The sequence below is a fragment of the Typopeltis vanoorti genome, chromosome 11 (genome assembly GCF_054136105.1).
Source record: "Typopeltis vanoorti isolate ZY-2024b chromosome 11, IOZ_Tvanoo_1.0, whole genome shotgun sequence".
NCBI lineage: Eukaryota > Metazoa > Arthropoda > Arachnida > Uropygi > Thelyphonidae > Typopeltis > Typopeltis vanoorti.
In genome coordinates, this window is record NC_143559.1 from 23911859 (window position 1) to 23932105 (window position 20247).

General features: G+C 33.6%; 1 protein-coding gene across 1 annotated transcript in view; it reads right to left on the reverse strand.

The window, feature by feature from the left end:
- The window catches only part of LOC150101379 (alpha-(1,6)-fucosyltransferase-like), a 63249-nt gene that overhangs the window by 34201 nt on the left and 8801 nt on the right, over positions 1–20247 (reverse strand). Inside the window, exons 2-5 of the mRNA XM_090400786.1 lie at positions 13757–13835; positions 10567–10701; positions 6013–6114; positions 585–699 (exon numbers count right to left, since the gene is read on the reverse strand). Of these exons, the coding sequence (XP_090256912.1) occupies positions 585–699; positions 6013–6114; positions 10567–10701; positions 13757–13835 (431 nt within the window). The remainder of the gene's footprint in view (positions 1–584; positions 700–6012; positions 6115–10566; positions 10702–13756; positions 13836–20247) is intronic.

Sequence of the window (20247 nt, forward strand, 5' to 3'; positions counted from 1 at the left end):
AAGATACGAAAACTGAATTTTATTCTTTAAATAAATTTTTATAATCACCTAATGAATTTTATTGAGTTTCCATTAAATATATTTTTATCCGTTCAACTCGGTTCCCGCAGTACGCCACTGCATGATGCTGTGAAAGTATTCTTTGATTGTTAGGTTATAATCCCGTCCTCGAATTGGAAGAGTCTTGATTAAAAAATGCTTTCAACTTAACGTGAGGTTCCTAGTCCCATACGGAAGTAGGAGAGTTTTTTTCTCAATGAAAAGCTAATTTATTTTATCTAGCATGCCAACAAAAAAAAAAAACAAGAACTAACAGAGATGTATACTGGCTTCACAATAGTTGCAGTTGCTTCTTTCGTAATTCGAAAAGAACAACAATCCGACTTGAAAATAGTTTCTTCGAACGATAATAAATGTTTATATTTTAAAATTTGTAGATAAAAAGGTACAATTTGTTGTTTTACTTATATTGTTATAATATCTAAGATTCCATGTCGAATTTTTGTAGATTTCCTATGTCAAAATAATAATAATAATAATAATAAATTAACGATCTCTAGCTAAAGCATTGCCGATATACTCACTTGCATCAAATGCAGACGATCCCTAACTGTTTTCTGTAAAGCAATCAGATGTTTTCTTCGTAAATCTGCGGAGCCATCTAATTCCATCAGTTGCTTGAACTGGTCTATTGTTATCCTGAAATGAAGTATACAACAATTTATACACTTTTATATTAACGCTGTTCGGAATGTAAATAGCATTAATGTGAAATTCTTAACTTAGAAACGTTCATTGTGCGGGAGTTATTTGGTGAAGGGGAAGTACAAAGGTGTGAGGAAGTGCAATGGTGTCGATGCCCGATATAATGATATTTACGTATGATGATTTTTACATAAAAATGTTGAAAAAAACTTGAAACAATACATTACAATTTAAAAAAATATTTTTTATTATTTGGCTTTATATTTTTATTTCAAGAGTTTACATAGCTCAGGTGGAAGGACTATTGTTTAGACTATCATCATGAAGTCAAAGAACTTGTAGAAGGCTCTTTCATCTGAAAGTCAGTTAGTCGATCTTACACGGAGATGGTATGGTTTTTCCTGGGAAATTTCGTCCCTCAAAATGTAAACAGCATTAACCTCGTGCCATTAATTAAGTTTCTGTGAGCCCAGTTTATTTGACCGCGACAGCCCGTTGAGCTTAATGTTGTTAAGAAAAAAGTGACGTCATTTTACTTCGTTAATGTGGAAAATTGTCAAATATTCAAGCACTTTATGTATGTACCTCCGTTAATCGCGTTAATGTGTAATACGATACACATTAACGCGATAGCCAATTTCTTGCCAAACCTTTTGTAACTGGTCGACAGTTATTGAATTCACTGCTACAATTCGATGTCGAAGTTCTTGCATTGTGTTGAGTAGGGATGGCACGTGAACGGTATTCTTTAACGAATCCCCAAAGATAAAAATCGCAAGGGATCAGGTGGCTTTGTGGCCAATTGCACGCAGATCATCCGTGTCACACTTCGACCCATCCAGCGGTTAAGAAGAGTTACGTTGAGATAATTACTTACCGACATTACGATGAAAATGAGGCGGCATCCCCCGTTTTGCATGAAAATAAGTCAGCAAAGTCGTCTTCGAGTTGAGGGAACAGCCGGATTTGTAACATATCGATGAATGTCATTCCAATGTTGCTTCGGGAAAGAAAACAGGCCCCCATAAATTTTCCTGCAAGAAATGGTACAAAACACGTTCACTTTTGGTGAGTTTCTTTCATGTTCAATGTTTGCACGTCGCTGTTCTGTCCCTTCCCCCCCCCCCCTCACATTCTCGCATCATGACAATTCACTTCACCACTTAAGCGAAAAGTTGATTCATCAGAAAAAATGAGTAGTGCTGTGAAGGCATGCCATCCATTATTTTTATGCAAAAGTCTAACTTTTTCTTTGTCCTCAGGGTGTAATACCTGCATTAACTGCAACTTGTTGCCTTTCATACGCAATCGTTTTCCGAGAACACGCCATGCCGTTGTTGAGGAATTTCTAATTCCTTGCTTGCGCAGCTTGTGGATTTTCTTGGACTGTGCACGAATGTTTGTCGAATTCTTTCAACTTCGGAAACACGTGGAAAGACCCGAACTTTGCCCTTACAAATGCATCCCTCGTCTTGAAATTTTTTGTACTATGAGTAAATCTGCTTATGATGAGGTTCTTTCTTAAACAGGGTGCATAATTTGCGTTGAATCGTAATTACGAAATTACACTTTTTGCAAATTCGATAACACAAACACTTTCTCCTGCTGTCATGCCATTTATGTTAACTCTTTGAGCAAGCGACTGAAGTATCTTTTTTCTCAAGGTAGTAGCAAGAGTCTGCTACTAGAGTATAGGGGAAAGTAAACTCTCATAGTTTTCGTGTCAGGTGATATACACTGTATAACATGGTTGTATCGGTGGAAATAAAAATTTCACAAACAAATTTCCTTCATTTAGAATAACCCTGTGTGTGTGTGGGAAGGGGTGCATGTGTGTGCGTGCGCGCGCGTGTGTGTGTATGTGATATCGAAGTCATAAATAAGCCTATTTTGAAAATAACATTGTTACTAGAATTCTGCGGAGTTTTCGTCATCTTTTCCACGATGTTGTCCTTGTATATACTACAAAGCAATTCAAAAACAACAGTGTTTAGGCACATCCGTAGCATAATAAACTTATATATGCAAGTGTATGTATTTATTTATTATGCTATTGTTATTACTTAAAAGACATGATCCGAAGTTGAAATTTATTGCCTCTTATTAGTACATTTTAGGAGTTTCAAGCGATATTCTGTACATATTAAACCATTATTTCCATCTTCTCGGCTCTGTTTAAACATGCTCTTTAGTTAGTTCTGGATGAGTTTAGTTTTGAATGGTTCACATTTCCTCTACGACCCGAAGAACATTTATACGTGTTTTTTTTTTTTTTTTGTCATTCGAAAGTGAATTAGTTGGTCTCATATAAGATGGCAGGGGTTTTTTTCTGGGACACTCTTGTATTTCACTCAGCAAAATATTCAAACCGCCAGAAGAACATACGTAATTTACAAATTACATAATTTACATAATACATTGACCTTTGTTGCTTCGGCCGCAATTCAAAAATAACAGTGCAGTGTTTAGGCACATTCGTTATTAAAATTTGTGCTTTACTTCCTTTCATCCTTTTGATAGGATTCAAAGCTGAACTTTGAAATGCATTGTAGTTGATAACTAAGTAAGCTTCACTTGAAGTCGTATCTTCTTAGTTATTATAAAAATTGGTGATAATCAACCTCTAAAACCTAATGATAAGCAAAGGCCTCTCTCAAATGCTGGAGGGTTGGGTCTACTTCACCCATGATGATCCACTTCATCTTAGGAGAGTGTGCATTTGTTTGTATAATATGTGGGTAAAAAACGATCACAAACATGGAGGGATTCCAACCACAGCCTGTTGGTCAGAGAGCGGATCCGTTATCACTTGGTCAACCAGGCCGGCATTATGAAAGATGTCATAAACTAATTAATATCATTTTAATGCGATTTACCATTTTGGTAATGATCATCAATATCGTCCTTAACTTAAGATTCTGATCAAGAGAACAACAAATCAGTAATATTTTTACTCTCTCTCTCTCTCTCTCTTCCACGCCCTGCCGTGCACACATTCACTAAAGTTCAAAAGAAACGCGATTTCTTAGTTTGAATTTTATATCTCGTTCGAGTACTGAAAGTAGGGACCATGTATTAGTGCCAATAATACTCGCAATCCAGGAAAACACTGTATTGCCAGGAGAATCACGAATTATCCAAACTGATTTGATACTGCAGCATAATCACTGTCAGAAGTGAATCCAATAAGACTTCCAAATTAACCTGAATTAACCTCATTTATGAAACCGAGCATTATCAGGAAAGCTTTGTCAAAAATAATTTTCCAAATTGTTCGACCCAAAGCAACGCAGATGGGAATATTAACAAAACGAAAAATGAGAATTAAAGCTAGGCTGTAGTTTGAGATTTATTTATATATAACTGTGGAATGCTGCCCAAGATTTAGGAATAATGTATTTCTCAGCACTTATACAGGATATATTTAATTGAAAGTATATGTTAAAATCAAAATGATTTATGATACATTTTAAAGTATGGTTTTACTCCATTTCCCAAGTAAGCAAACAGACAAACAAGTCAAGTTTGCGCCTGCACGTAATGCAAGTCTGAGTGACCCGTAAAGTAGTACAAGTCTAGGCAACTCGTGGTAAAGGAGGAATAAGTTCTGATCACTATTCTTAATATTTACCCTTAATGTAAAGCCCATCTCCTTGAGGAGATGTATGATGCTATGCATTAAAGGCAAGGGCCTACTATCCAGACCGGTTTCGACCTTTATTGAGGTCTCATCAGTGGGAGCCAGGCTAGAATTACCAAGATTTAGTAATTCAGAGCTTATAAGTATTTTACCAGAACATGTTACCATAAGGTGTTTTAACCTTATTAAATAAAACTCTCAGGAGGAGATATAAATGTAGAAAGTATTTTATCTTGACTAAAATGCTTTTTACTTGAACTTATTACATATTTTAGCACTTATGATTAGTTTATTATTTTTCAATGATATTTATATATTTAAATATATTAAAGAAAAGAATGCACTTGTGCACATATAAACAAGCATGACTTTTTATGTCATTTTTGTGAGGTGGTGAGCAGTTGGTAAATATGATTAGTAAATTATTGAAATTTTATCAGAGAAGACACCATAATAGGCAATTGAGGGCAAATGCTATTCAGAATGTGTACTTTTTATTATCAACGTTTTTTTGTTGTATCATTCAGAATACTAGTAAGTGTTCATCATTTTTCTCTTCGGGTGGCTTTCTCATGTCGTTCTTTGTGCGATTTTAAATTTCTGTCTTTGAATTATCTATTATATCTGTTTTCTTGGTTCTTGATCCTCCTCTTGTTACATTTGTTAACTCACTTTTCCTCACAGTATCCTCTTTATTATTAGATCGCAAAATATGGCCCTTTCACTTATCTCTTATTTTTTAGCGTATTAATCCTTGGCCCCTACTTGGCATTAATTTCTTTACTTCATAAACTGGTCCATTATTGTTATTTATTTATTTTATGGTGCCTATATTTATTTTCATTTGTGTCTGATAAAACATTCGTAAAATCAGTCGGTATCGATAATAGTCTTTGGATAGAAAGACCTGGGTTGGAATGCAATCAAGGACACGAAGAACCTTTATAAGGTTTTTATTATTTTTTCTTTAACTGAAGGCGAGTACTCATAGCCGGTTTGATACATGGGTTGAAGTGGCATTTTCTCCCGGAAACTCGTTTTTCGTTTACAAAACATGCAAATTGGGCAGAAGAGCACACGCAATTAATAGCTATAATATTCTGGCCTTATAGCTTTATTTTATTTTACCTTAATTTTAAATAACCAGAAAACAAGAACATCGGACGTGATAAAAAAAGATAAGTAAAAATATTCGTTCCACCATTAGTGGAACGAATTTTTCAATTTAAGGTAGATTGTTAGATTCGAAGGCTTGCATGATTATTTAAATATTTATTTCCGAACCCATTGAACTTCCTGTAAATAGATGGGAATCAGTGAATATTTCAGATTCGTGATAACAAATATTTTCTTTGCAACAAAAGATTAAAATTATGTCAGTTACCTTCGAAATTGATCAGCATAGTTTCTAGCGTATTCGATCTCGTTTTGCAAATCAGATGAGCGGTTGACTTTAGATAGAATTTTGTTAAATTGATGATAGAAGAAATATCCCATTTCATAGAGTGCCGTGTTCATACGATTCTGCATTTCGTAAACTTTTCCTTGAGTTCCGGATATTTCTGCAAAAGAAGTATTTGTTTGTCATGTGATTATTTAAATAGCTACATTGCGATTATTCTCTCTCTCTCTCTCTCTCTCTCTCTCTCTCTCACGCACCCACTCACCGACACATAAATTTCTTTCTGTCCTGAAATAATAAAGTATGATGTTTACCTGTAAGCAGCATATCTTTCACTTCACTGCTGTCATTTTGTTGGCTATGCGACCTGCAAGAAAAAAGAAACGTACTTAATATGAATTGATTTAATTTATTCGTGTGGGGTTGCTCCTCCCCCGTTCCTCAACTGTCGCTTAGGACTAGTTGAGCCCACCTAATGAGGAATTAAGTATGTATTTATGACTGTAAGTCCGTGTAAGTTCACGGGGCCGGTTTGCTTGTTCTGAGGGACGAAAAACCCGAGTTACCAGGTGAAAAAAAACCCCTACCTCCATATGAGACCGGCTAACTCACCTTTAGTCGAAAGAGACCAGATAAAGGTTCCTCGCGTCACGGACAGTAATCGAACCCCAGGTCTTTCTGACCGAAGGGCTTCGCTATACCGACTGAGCTACGGAGGCTCACTTATTGTGAATGCAAACCACAAAAGTTGGAATGGATCTATCGAGCATTTATCCCGACAAGCAGGTAAATCAGCCAGAAGAACACAATTGACAACAATAATACACTGTGACGATAGGATTCTCCGTTTTTTATCAGAATTCTAATTAGGTGTCCACAAAATTAAGTTACTTGCCCGTGACAGAGACCACTACGCCTACTAATAGTATTAACCGCCCTAGTCTATACCAACATCCACACTAAACTTTTTAAACCTGAATATTAAATGCTACAAATGCTACGTCTGTGTAGATGCATTTTATGCATCTACCACCATAAGTAAAACAAATTTTACTTCGAAAAGTCGCCGATATGGGAATATGGCGCTGTATAATAAGCGTTAAAATGGACAGACAAAGACTAATCTGAAATAAAATATTACCTGTATGTGTTAAACTTATAATATAAAATTTAAAATTTATAAATTTTAGTTATATAAATGATATTATATCAATTTTTATTTTTAGTCAGATTCAAAATTTTCCCGAGAGCTTATGAGAATAAAACCTCTTGCGTTGGAGTTACCTTCGTTATAATTATTTAAAAGGACCTAAGCGCAAGAACCCATATATTCGCCTTCTTATTAGAAGTGCGTTTAGCCTTCATGCATTTGACAGCTATTTCCAATTATTGGTTTTCATAATTTGGTTGTCTAAACATAAAAATAGATATAATATACTTGAATACATAACGTTCAAGAATTAAACCTTTTAGGGCTTTTAATTTTAGAGATTAAGATTTTTATTTATGTTTCTCATATTGACTCCTTACACAAGAAATTACAAAACGTATGGAACAACAGTGTCAGGTGTGAGCAGGAGATGAAGACGAAAGTAAGATCTCTTGAGGAGAGGGAAAACGACTTAAAGAAAGCTGTTCTATAGAGCAGAGGTAAATGGAACATAAGAGGAGAAGAGATGTGGTTCGGCAGGGTTGAAGACACCTATAATAATTGAAATACCGAATTGAAAATACCTACAATAAAAGAAAGATAAGACAAAAACATCTATGAGAAACTCATTAACATGAATCTGTGAGGAGACGGATCATCACTTAACCGGATTGCCTTCTTTCCAATAGCATTAAAACGTATAAAGAGATTTCAGTGAACTGCCCAGATGTCAGAAATTATGTGAGCACTCTGACAGAAGATGTCTTAAAGACTGGGTGTATTGGAAAATTGTACGAAATAGCAAGAAAACTTTGTTTGAAAGGAGGAAACAAGAAAGTGCAATAAGGCAGTGCTTCCCAAACTTCTGGATGTCAGGGTCCCCGTTGGAAAAATTAAAATATTTCACGGCCCCCCTCGAAAAAAAATCGTAATATAGACGTATTATTATAATATTTATTGTATTTATATTCAATACAAAACATACGCAGCGAATATTGCAAAAATCAAATGCAAATATTACATTTTTAGCATCTTACATACACATTTGACATGGCATATTATCTCATATTTTTATGTAGATAGATATGTTGTTATTGTACATTTGCAGTACAAGCACATGAAACGTAATTAGTAATAAAGAAAGAATTAAAAACATAAAAGAATTTTAATAACAGTTTTATGTGATGGATGGGTTTCAATACTGCTACACAAAAAGTCAATATCAGGTGAAATATTTGAAACTGCAATTCTTAGATTTCTGATTTGAAATTAAACTTATATGAATAAGCATATATTTACTAATATTCATTAAGCGCCGAAATACGCAGGAAGCAAAATTTGTGAACCAACACCTGTGATTTTTTCCCATTAAAACATAAAAAATAACAAAAAATAAATAATAAATAATAAAAATTAAATGCGTTTTTTTAAGATAAAAAAACTACTTAGTCTTAAAACATTATTAATTTGTTTTCATTGTTTCACGGCCCCCTCAACAAAACCCACGGTCCAGTTTCGGAAGCGCTGCAATAAGGGATGAAAAGGACATCCACCCGACTTAAGAGGATAAGATTGTTGAAAGGTGGATGAATAGATGTTCACGTGGAAGACAATATACCCGATATAATAAAAGTAAAATAATGGAAGAATTCCTTATATATAAGTATGCATTTATTTAAATGTTGCATTATAACTAATGTCTAAAAATGAAATAATAAACATAATATACGAGATGAAGAATGAAAAGTTATGTGGTTATCTGAAAAACAAAATTCCAGGCACATCCATAAAAACAATTGATACCTCTGCATCTATTGAATGTAAATTAAACCCAAAAACTGACCATACATATCCGATATGTATTAAACATTTTCCCAGAGAAAGAGATAGACACAGACCTTTTATTCTTCCCAAATCAAATGGCAGACACAAGCCAGACAAAAATAAGTCCTCGCTTGGAAAGTAAGTAATCTACAAAGAAAAAGGAATAGGGACGGTTGAACTCGCAGAATCTGCCAAAATATCGATATCATTGTCCTTCTGCAAAAACACAAAGTCTCCTCTCCAGGAGACATTTAAAACCTAGTGAGGACCTTACCTTAAGGTGTTAAACTATTATCCGTAAAGACAGACTGGAGATGGACCTGCTCAAGCAGGAGTCGCTGTTCTTATGAGCAACAATATCCCCTTTCAGCATGTCCACCTAAACACTACTGTGGAAATCGTACTACAGTATGTTGCACATATTTACTTTGGCATAATATTGCTTATGCCTCTGCGCATACTTAATATGGACGATTTTAATGAACGTGATACTCTTTAGGGTAGTGCCAACACAAATGGGTGAGGCCGAATCGTTGAGCGAATGTTTGACAATAACGACTTCTCTCTCACACACATAATGGATGCAGTGCATTCTTTCATGAGTAATTTCTCGTATTCTTCAATAGATATTGCAATCTGTTCCACTAAATTCTTCCACTGCCCATGTGAAACGTCTAAGAGAACCTAAATGAAACTGATAATTTCCCTGTGCTTTGCACCGTATCCTCACAGAAACCATGTTTTCATACACAAGCTCTCACAGAAACTGACGAAGCTGTTTGGAATGCGTTTTGCATCTTGCAAAATTTAATACTAAGGCAGTCAGCCAAACACCTATGAGAAGCAGTGATGTGATGTATGTTAACATATTGTATTGTCCGAGCAGCAACAACTGCATTTCCTAAACATCATCTTGATTTCCATTCTGTTCAAAGCCGTAAGTGAAACCCTGAGTATCAAGCAGCCAGAAAAAATTAAATCAGAGAAAGAGAGAGAGCATAGAATATATTTCAAAGATACCCTACCACATCAAATCTCATAGCTCTTAAACGTGTTCGGACTAATTCAGAGGCACAAACAATCTTGAATCCAATTTATATCATCAATGAGTCATGCAACCAGTGAGAAAGTTATATGGGATAAAACTTGGGAAATGAAGGGTAGATATAGAACATACTGTTCGTTTACCCTGGAACATTGGATATGCAGTTGCTGAACCCAAAGCAGTTATTACAGACACTTAAGGAATAAGCATTGCTAAAATATCAGCAACAGCTTCTTCTCATCCTCTTAGTTTTTTATATATGTATATTGAAAGAAGAAGAGGAAGAGCGACTTAGGTTTTTTACAAATGAGTCAGAGACATGCAATTAGCCATTCGCTAAGAAGGAACTGAAAAGAACACGTTTACTGTTTCATGCCAGTATCGTAGGGCCTGATGACATCCGCTCTGAAATAATAAAATTTCTCTCTCTCTCTCTCTCTCTCTCTCTCTCTGAGAGTGACAGAGAGAGAGAGAGAGAGCTTTTCATAGCGTTTTGATTTTATTTTTATTAGTCCAAACAAATTGAATTTTGATGCCAGAAAATCTTTTCTACTCTCCTATTGTGAACTTCTTATTGTTTCTTATTGTGAACTTTATACCGGAGATATGTGGGTACCAAGGCGATTTGTTTAATTAATGTTTTATCAGTTCAGTGAAGGAAATGTATCCATGCAAAATAACACTAGAATAAGAATTAGTACTAATGATAGCTGTAATTCTGATGGAAAGAAATATTCAACTACCAGAAGTATTTTAGAAATATATTAAATTATCTGATACAGTAGGAAAGTTTCGCTTACCTCAATGAAGAGTCTTTCGGAATCTCGTTAGACATGTAAGTGGATTTCATCACCATATGAATCCAGATAAACATCGTCAATACATTTACCCAGATCCCAACAGATATAAGCGCTTTATACGATATCATATTTTTCCTGCATGTTAAAGAAACAAAATATTTGATAAAAATCTAATAGCTAAGTTCTCAATAAGTAATGAAATTATGCACGGCATTTTACTTTTCATATTCCAGACACTGTGTTTAGAAATAGCTTAAACAGTAATAATTACCATTATAATGCACGGAAGATAAGGGGAAACATAACACCAACTATATAAATACTTAGCCGTAGTATGATAAAGGAATGTCGGAAAGAAAGGGTATGAGACAGTTTCTCAATCGTTTCCACGGTCTGTGTATAATTTTGATTATTATTATCATTATTACGATTTGAGTAATCTCTTTCCTAAGCCGCTAATGGAGTGTGTGCTATTCTGGGACTGAATAAGAATAATGTTAGTCTTTTCTCTCCAAAACAATCTGTTTCCTAAGCCATTAAATTAGGTAGGGGTTCATAATCTTTATGTTAAGAAAGAATGCTCACGATAAAATAAGCGACTTGCCGTATCTTTACTTCAGAGAAAAAAAAAAGAACTTTTATGTTGATAAAATATAAACGTGTATCTTTAAAAGCAATAATTGAATAAGCCGCATAGGTGCCGTATTAAATATATATGAAAACTAGAAAGTATGTGCAGCAGTTGTTTCGAAAATTGAGGTAAACCCCTCAGTTGTAGTAGATAACATGACTTAATGGCCCAACAAATCGCTTAACATGAATGGAAAGCACTGTCCTAAAGCAAACTTTATTTCGGTGTTGTTCAGCTGTTCTCATTGAATAACTAGTTGAACAATATAGACATTTTGTCGTCATAACCCCCAGAAAAACTGTGAGAGTTTTGCTCGGGGCTGTTTTCCGAGATATTTCCTGAAAAATGTTTCTGGCTTACTTTTCACCCTTCTTTATCTCCACTTAATTTTTTAAAATGGATAGCGGTAACCCTTTCTTGGACATTCTGACGATATAATGTAACTTGTGCTCAACTTACAACTTACATAAAAAGCGTTGTCATTCAGGGTTTTTCATCATGCTTAGCATTGCAAATGACTAGACAACACATATCATCTGAAGACATAACACCTGCGCAATTGATTCCGACTTGTTAGAATTTCTTATTGTTAAATAAACTTATATTGTTCATGACAAAATAAGCGAAATATTAGCTCACAGAAGCCGGTCTTAATTATAACTTATCTTTTCGAACGCCTCAGTAGCTCGGTTGGTTTAGACAGGCCCTTTTAATGAAAAACCCTAGGTTTCAAATCTTGTATACAACGTGAAGAACCTTTATCAGTTCATTTGAATAAGTTAACTCAAATAGTGAGTTAGCTGGTCTCGTTCAAATGCAGACGGTTTTTTTTCCTCCCAAAAACTCGGATTTTTCGTCCCTCAAAACAGGCAAACCGGCTGAAAGAACACACGCAATAGACATGCATAGGACAGTACAGGAATAACAATTAACCATCCTATTTCGGAACTGGTTTCGAATTCCCGCACAAGTGAAGAGTAAGTCTACAGACCAGGAAGGAAGAAAGGATCTTTATGACATCAACCGAAGCAATATAATTTAAATTTTATATTTCTACCTATAAAGTACATTTGCAAGTTGTAAACTTATATAATATGTTGGTAACGTGTGTGAATTAAGAATTTTTGTTATTATTTTTATTTTTTATATTTATTGGGTTTTTTTACCTAATTCGGAAACCTGCTCTAGTCTAGAGCAGAGTTTCGAATTCTGTAAACGTGGAACATTTCAAGTCACTTCATTCCTCCAATAAACAAGCTAGTGGTTTAACATTGGATAATGAATTTCAACTTCCACCAAAAATCATTCAAGAACGTCCACACCCACCGCGAATTTAAACCTTCCCTCTCCCTACCAAGCTAGATAGATAGAGAGAGAGAGAGAGAGAAGAATTTGTATAAGCTGCACCTCTGGACTTCACCGAGAACTTGACTGAATTGGAAAAATAGTGCGAAATAATTATATTATGTAGTTCTTAAGACATATTTCTTAGTAATATCACTTGAAATGTTTTCCATCTTTGATGTATTGGTCTGAAAGACATGGGTCAAAGATGGAAAACATTTCAAGTGATATTACTAAGAAATATGTCTTAAGAACTACATAATATAATTATGTAGGTGCAGCTTACACAAATTCTTCCCTCTCCCTACCAAGCTTGGTAGGGAGAGGGAAGGTTTAAATTCGCGATGGGTGTGGACGTTCTTGAATGATTTTTGGTGGAAGTTGAAATTCATTATCCAATGTTAAACCACTAGCTTGTTTATTGTAGGAATGAAGTGACTTGAAATGTTCCACGTTTACAGAATTCGAAACTCTGCTCTAGACTATAGCAAGATTTTCGAATTGGGTAAAAAAAACAGTAAATAAAAAAATTCAAATAATAACAAAAATTCTTAATTCACGCACGCGCACGCACGCACTTGCGCGCGCAGTCAACAGAAACATACTATGCTAATCTCATCGCTTTAGTTATTACAGTCGGAATTCAATCCAACCAATCAATCAACCTGTAATCTGGGTTCAAGTTAAGTGAACTTATAACAAGTAAATAACCCCACTGGTCTAATGACGCTATTAATTTTTAAACTGAAAGTCGAATCTTTTGCCAAAACTACAAATATATTTTCTGCTTAACTCATTTTTATAAACAAATAAATAGATATCCCTAATGTGCATGAAATTTAAACGAGATATGGGGAGCTTGCAGCCGTTTAGGTCAGATGCGTTCTTTTGTGCCATGACAACACACTAAATGAAGGCCTTGTTTTAAACCAACTGGAGTTGACAAAAAAGCTGGCAACTAGGCTTTGATAGACATAAAATAGTGTAGCTCAACACTGGGCCACGTGTTTCAAATCGCAGCACGATATGCACTATTAATTTAACGACAATTCTGTCCATGTCAGTTTATGTACTAGAAATGAATCTGTTACTATACGATTTTCAAATTATAATATTTTATTCCTTACGACATACGACATAGAGCGTTGGAAACAAGTAGCATTAAACAATTTTTACTCCTTTTTTTCATTGTGGTTCATACTGCATGTGTAATACCATTGAAGTCTATGAATTAATTCAGTTAAAGTATATTTATTAATAAGATAACGCAATTCCTCAGAAACACATTTATTTTCTAATGTAAAAAAAAAAAAAAAAAGTTTACTATGTTGGTTTAAACTGCAGGGTAGTTATCACCCCCCCCTCTAATCAATAGGCTGCGGATTCGAATCTGTCTAATGGGTGTGGATGTTTGTGATTTTCTTTAGGCGAGAGATTAATTTCATCACCCGGTGTGAGACCACCATCCCACTTATTGGAGACCTGAGGTGCCTTGAAAACTTTGCTTGGTCTCCAGAGAAGGGTTTCCAAACATAAAAAATATAAAACTAATTTTTAAAAAAATATATAAAAAGGGCTTAACACATCCACAGAACGAATGTACTGTAAGTTTACAGAAAAACCTTGGGTGAGAACTGCATAAAATAAAATATAGTAACATATAAAGCTGTTTTTCCACTGAATATGTATCATAAAAGAAAATAAATTCTTATAAATGAAATTTATTTTTTTGAAAAAGCGAGGTGTTATAGGGAATAAAGCATATATATATCACTGAGAACATAAATGACTATATTTTAACAGCTACTAAATAGTGAAACCAGTATTTCCACAAAAAAAAAAGAGAAAAAACATAATTCCGTAAGAGTCTGGGGGTTGGATGTGTTGGATTAATGTTTGAATTGAATTATATTGATTGTTTCATAATGGAAAACTGTAACAATTGGAGAGCTTTGATTCTATGGATCAAGCAAATTATTCTTGAGATGTAAAATAAAATAAAATAAACATGAGTTAGAAAAAACTTACGAGACTGTTATCCTCTAGTTCTTAATCAGTCGCCTTGTTGTCATTTCTCTTCGAACTTACTAATACGAACACCAAACATTCATTGTACTGCTTTTGTAGAAGAGTATATATAGCGAAGTTGTGTTCCATATAGTATTTCCGATACAGGTGTCCATACGTTTGCCACATATTGGGTGTAACTCTTTCTTTAAAAAAAAAAAAATCATAAAATTAGCTGTTCTTATACTGTACCTTTAGTTTCCGCGTAAATTGGAAATGAGTGTGAAACGTCTTTGTACTGTTTTACGAAAGAGTATTTGTATAATCACACTTAGAAAATAATCAAATTTTAAACAACAACAGAGAACATATACGTTACTTTAAGCAGGCTCTATTGTACTTGTAGTTTAATTTCAGTTCAGGATGATTATGAAATATTCATTTATACCCTTTGAAAAGGCGTATATGCATAAACACACCTGGCGAATAGTTTTTGCAAAACGTTTCTGATGCAATTGTTCTCAGCTTTCACTTGTTTCGACAATTATTATTGCGCACAAGCTGAAATATCCAGAATTCTAACAGTGAGTTCATAATAATATGGACCAATTAATAAAAATATTTCGTTTCCATTATAGCTAAATTATTATACGGTCTCAGGTATGTCAAAAACCTTCTCCTTGCTGGACTCATAATGTGAAGATCTTTATTGCTACTCATTCTGCAACAAGCTGCATTTAGTTGCTCATGTGAAAAACAGTACTGGAAGGACTCCGGGGATTTCTCTGCCAATGAGCCTGTTACCACTATTACTATTAGAGTATATCAATAAGAATGAAAAATAGGTACTAAGCATATGTAGTTTAAAATGAAAATCGGTTAAGCCTAATCGTGAGAAAGGTGCTTAAATCATGTGTTCCAATGTCATTTGAATTTAAGATGACATATGCAAAATAACCACGTTGCCTAAGATTATATATTTAACCCTTTTCTATGTGATGCCCGAACACACAGACATTATTTCAATTTTATTTATACAGTTAATCCCCATGAAAGTATGTTCCTCTTTCATATCATAAATAAACATCATAGACGCTGGATTGAATGGCTCTCTATTGGATCTCCAGTTTAAGCAAAAATTGAGGATGAGTTCTTCCCCCCCCCTCCTTCTTTTTTTTATGTGAATGAATATGGTTAGCGATGGACATTAGAACAACTTTCAGATTTTCGCATTCCGAGCATTATAAATAAAAACCAGAAATAGAAGGCTGCTGATATAGATTTTGAGAATAGGATTTTTTTTTTCTGTTGGAAGACGCAACTACTCAAGATAATAAGTAATGAACAGATTGAATGCTGTCATTATTTTAGAATGTGAATGTACGTATAATTAACTTAAGTGTGAAGTACTGTGGAACAATTAAAAAATCAATTAATCAATTTATTGAAAAATTTTTCAAAAAATTATTCAGAAAAATAATCAAAAATTTTTAATTTCTTTTGCGAATTTCAGTTAATACGCATACTCTGAAACGCAGTGCACTATTAAAAAAAACTTCTACTGAAGTATCATATCTAGTTCTTTTTTTTTTCATGCGACGCGACTCCCTAATGTTGTAATGTGTATAACACATCGCAACTAATAGCATATATTAATAAGATGTAGCATCTCTGAGTTTTAACATACAACTGAAGTGTGACACTGCAATTCATGAACGAAATAGTAATGTTATTATTCATTCATTCATTTATTCGCGAATTAGACATAAAGCATCCTCTCTTGCACGAATAAATTTTTTCTATTCAAATCTGTTGCTAAGAGTCATATGCAATGCTGAGTCATTAGTACGCTTAGAAAACGAAGCTGTCTTGTCATTAATTGACCATACTTGGAGATAATATTTTTTTTTAATAGTTTAGTAGTTTAATACTTTATTTTGTCTCTGATAAACTGCATACATGTGATATAGAATTTAAGAAATATTCTTTCATGTGTTTCCAGAACAATTTCTAATTAATATCATTATGCATAGTGTGCAAAGCTGTAACAGGATAATTCACGTATTATTAGTTACAATTATAATACCACAATAATTTAAGTGTACTATTGTTAAGTTAACATTGCATTGTAAACTAAGTGTTGCAATTTAAAGTTTTTTTTTTAAAGTTTGACAAAATATGATGATATATATACATACATACATAATATGATCATCCATATGAATAATATATAAATTTGTTTAACATCAATAATTAAAAAAAAAATTTTTTTTAACTGTAATGACATTTTGTTTATCATAATACAGGGTATTTTCAAATATACAATAAAGCATACTATTACAATTTCTGTTCAGCACAAAATGTAGAGTACGGTGCTTTTTTTTAATATAAATATGCATTTTGTTTCTGTATCAATATCATAGCTTCTTTTTATACAGCCTATATACATATACACAATTTTTTTTAAATTTTTTTTATTGATTTCTAAAATATCTACACAATTACAATAATCATCTTTAGTGACATTCCAGCTTGTAATTTTTACAAAATTCAGCACTGAGTGCTGCATATGTGATTCATTTTCTACCTTGAATTTCAATTAAAATTTTGATAATAATACTTTTTTGCAGATATATTTACAACATGAGACTTCTAATACAACAATGAAGATTACACGGAATTTTGGAATAATGGATAATAATAATAATAATTTTTAACACTTTATTATGTCTCAAATAAATTACATACATATATTATAAAATTTAAGCAATAGTAATACATTTTCTTTGATGTGACTAAAGAACAAATTCTAATTTATATCGTTGTAATATGCATAATGTGCAACTGATGTAACAGCATAATTCGGATATTATTAATATAAATAATACTACAATAATAATTTACTATTGTTCACAGTTGCACAAAGAAATGGGATTACATGTTAAAGTTTACATTTTACAAGTACATGCTGCATATATTTATATACATTTATATTACATTTGCATATACATTAATTATAATTTTTAACATTTTATTATGGCTCAGATAGATTAAATACATGCATATATAAAAAATCTGCTTCTTTGGTTATAAGGATTACGTGTAGTTGAGTAAGCTTGGGTTAGTTTTTGTGAAGAGAGTGGGATTTAGGCATCACTATTTATGTTGTTGTTACTGTTTATGTATTGGATGTTGATGATTTGTGATGTGTTTATTAGTGTTAATGGTATATTAACTTTGTTGGTATATTTTCCAGAGTTCGTGTTTTAATGTTCTGTAGTTATCTATATGTTTTAAATTTCTTGGAAGGTTATTGAGTTGCGTGGGTATCTGATGTGATTTCACAAAAGAACCGTATGAATTGTTGAAGGATATAGGGATGTAGAGAGTTTTTGTAGGTCGTGTTATACTATATGTGTCTCTGTTGTTTCGATAGGTGATGTTGAAGTAATTCCTTGTTAATATCATGTAGTGTTTCAGGTTTTTAATGCTCAGTATTCTGTGTGTCGCCATGTGCTGGTCGGATATTAGTTGTTGCGTGTGAGGCGTCCAGATCACTGTTGACACGATTTTCCTGTGTAATATTTCTAATTTTGTTAGGTGGCTGTTTGATGTGTTTGTATAGACTGTTATTCTGTATCTGAGTAGGGATTCGCAGATACCGTGATATGGGATTATTTTTATGTTAGATGGAATAATGTCTTTTACTTGGAAGAGTTTTGCTGCGATGATCCGGAGTTTGGTGTGTAGGTATTCTATATGTTTTGTCCATTTAAGGTGGCAATCTATATAGAGACCTAGATATTTTGCGTGTGTTACAGGTTTGATTTCGGGACATTGGCAGGTATTTTTGTTGTTAATGTAGCGGTATGTGTGACAATGTATCGGTAGTGATGCGGGGCTATGATTCTTGGGTTGTGTATTATCAACATCTGTGTTTTGGTGCCGTTGATTAGAATTGCGTTTTGGTGGAAGAATGTTGTGATTTCATTTAGGTCTTGTGCTTTGCAGAGAGCCGTGTTGATGTCTGTGTGGATTGCTAGTAGTGCAGTGTCATCTGCATACTGAAATATTTGACTTCTTATGGATATGTTATGAACATCGTTATGTATATGTTGAATAGAGTGGGTGATAATATGGCACCTTGAGGAACACCGGGTTTTATTTGTATATCCCGGCTGTGACATTCGATTAATAATAATAATAATAATGTCTCAGATAAATTACATACATATGATTATTACAGATTTTTTTTGTGTTTACATATTATGTATAAATAAAAATTTTTCTATTTTCATTGTAGTATTTACATATTTACAATTAATGAACATTACACTTGATGCTCCATACATTATACTGTACGCAGTTTACGGCACATTATTTCTTTTCAGTGTTTTTTATTTGGATACAAATTCATATACTTTTTTTAATATCTGTATCTTCATTATTATAATACACTGTACTGACTGTTTTGTAACATAATTTGCAGCCTTTGATTATGAGGATTACGTGTGGATGAATGAGGCGTATTAATCCCGCCTACTTCGAAGCTTGGATTAGCTTTTATGAAGAGAGTGGGATTAGCCTTCACTATTTATGTTGTTATTACTGTTTATGGATGGGATGTAGGCATTGGATGCAATGGTGATTTGTCATATACACATGACAAATCACCATTGGAGGCATTGGTGATTTGTCATGTGTATATTAGTATTAATGGTATATTAACTTTGTTGGAATAATTTTCAGCGTTCGTGTTTTAATGTTCTGTAGTTATCTATGTGTTTTAAATTTCTTGGTAGGTTGTTGAGTAGCGTGAATATCTGATGTGATCTTACAAAAGAACCGCATGAGTTGTTGGAGGATGTAGGGATGTAGAGAGTTGTTGTAAGTCGTGTTATACGATATGTGTTTCTATCGTTTCGCTAGGTGATGTTGAAGTAATTTCTTAGTAGTATTATGTAGTGTTTCAGATTTTTAATGTTCAGGATTCTGTGTATTGCCATGTGCTGGTCGGATATTCGTTGTTGTATGTAAGGTGTTCAAATCACTGTTGACACAATTTTCCTATATAATATTTCTAATTTTGTTAGGTGGCTGTTTGATGTGTTTGCATAGACTGTTATACCATATCTGAGTAGGGATTCGCAGATACCGTGATATAGGAGTTTTTTTATGTTGGATGGAATAATGTCTTTTACTTGAAAGAGTTTTGCTGCGATGATCCGGAGTTTGGTATGTAGGTATTCTATATGTTTTGTCCATATAAGATGGCAATCTCTGTAGTGTAGAGACCACAGTATTTTGCATGTGTTACCGGTTTGATTTCGGGGCATTGACAGGTTTTTTTTTGTTAATGCAGTGGTATGTGTGACAGTGTATTGATAGTGATGCGGGGCGCATGATTCTTGGGTTGTGTATTATCGACATGTATTATCAACATGTATAATATATTATCTACATATATTGATAATATATTATCAATCAATGGTTGTGTATTATCAACAGATGTTGATAATCCACAACCATTGATTGATTACAATTGCGTTTTGGTAGAAGTATGTTGTGATTTTATTTAGGTCTTGTTGTGCTTTGCAGAGAGCCGTGTTGATGTCTGTGTGGATTGCTAGTTGTGTGGTGTCATCTGTGTACTGAAATATTTGACTACTTATGGATTTGTTATGAACATCGTTAATGTA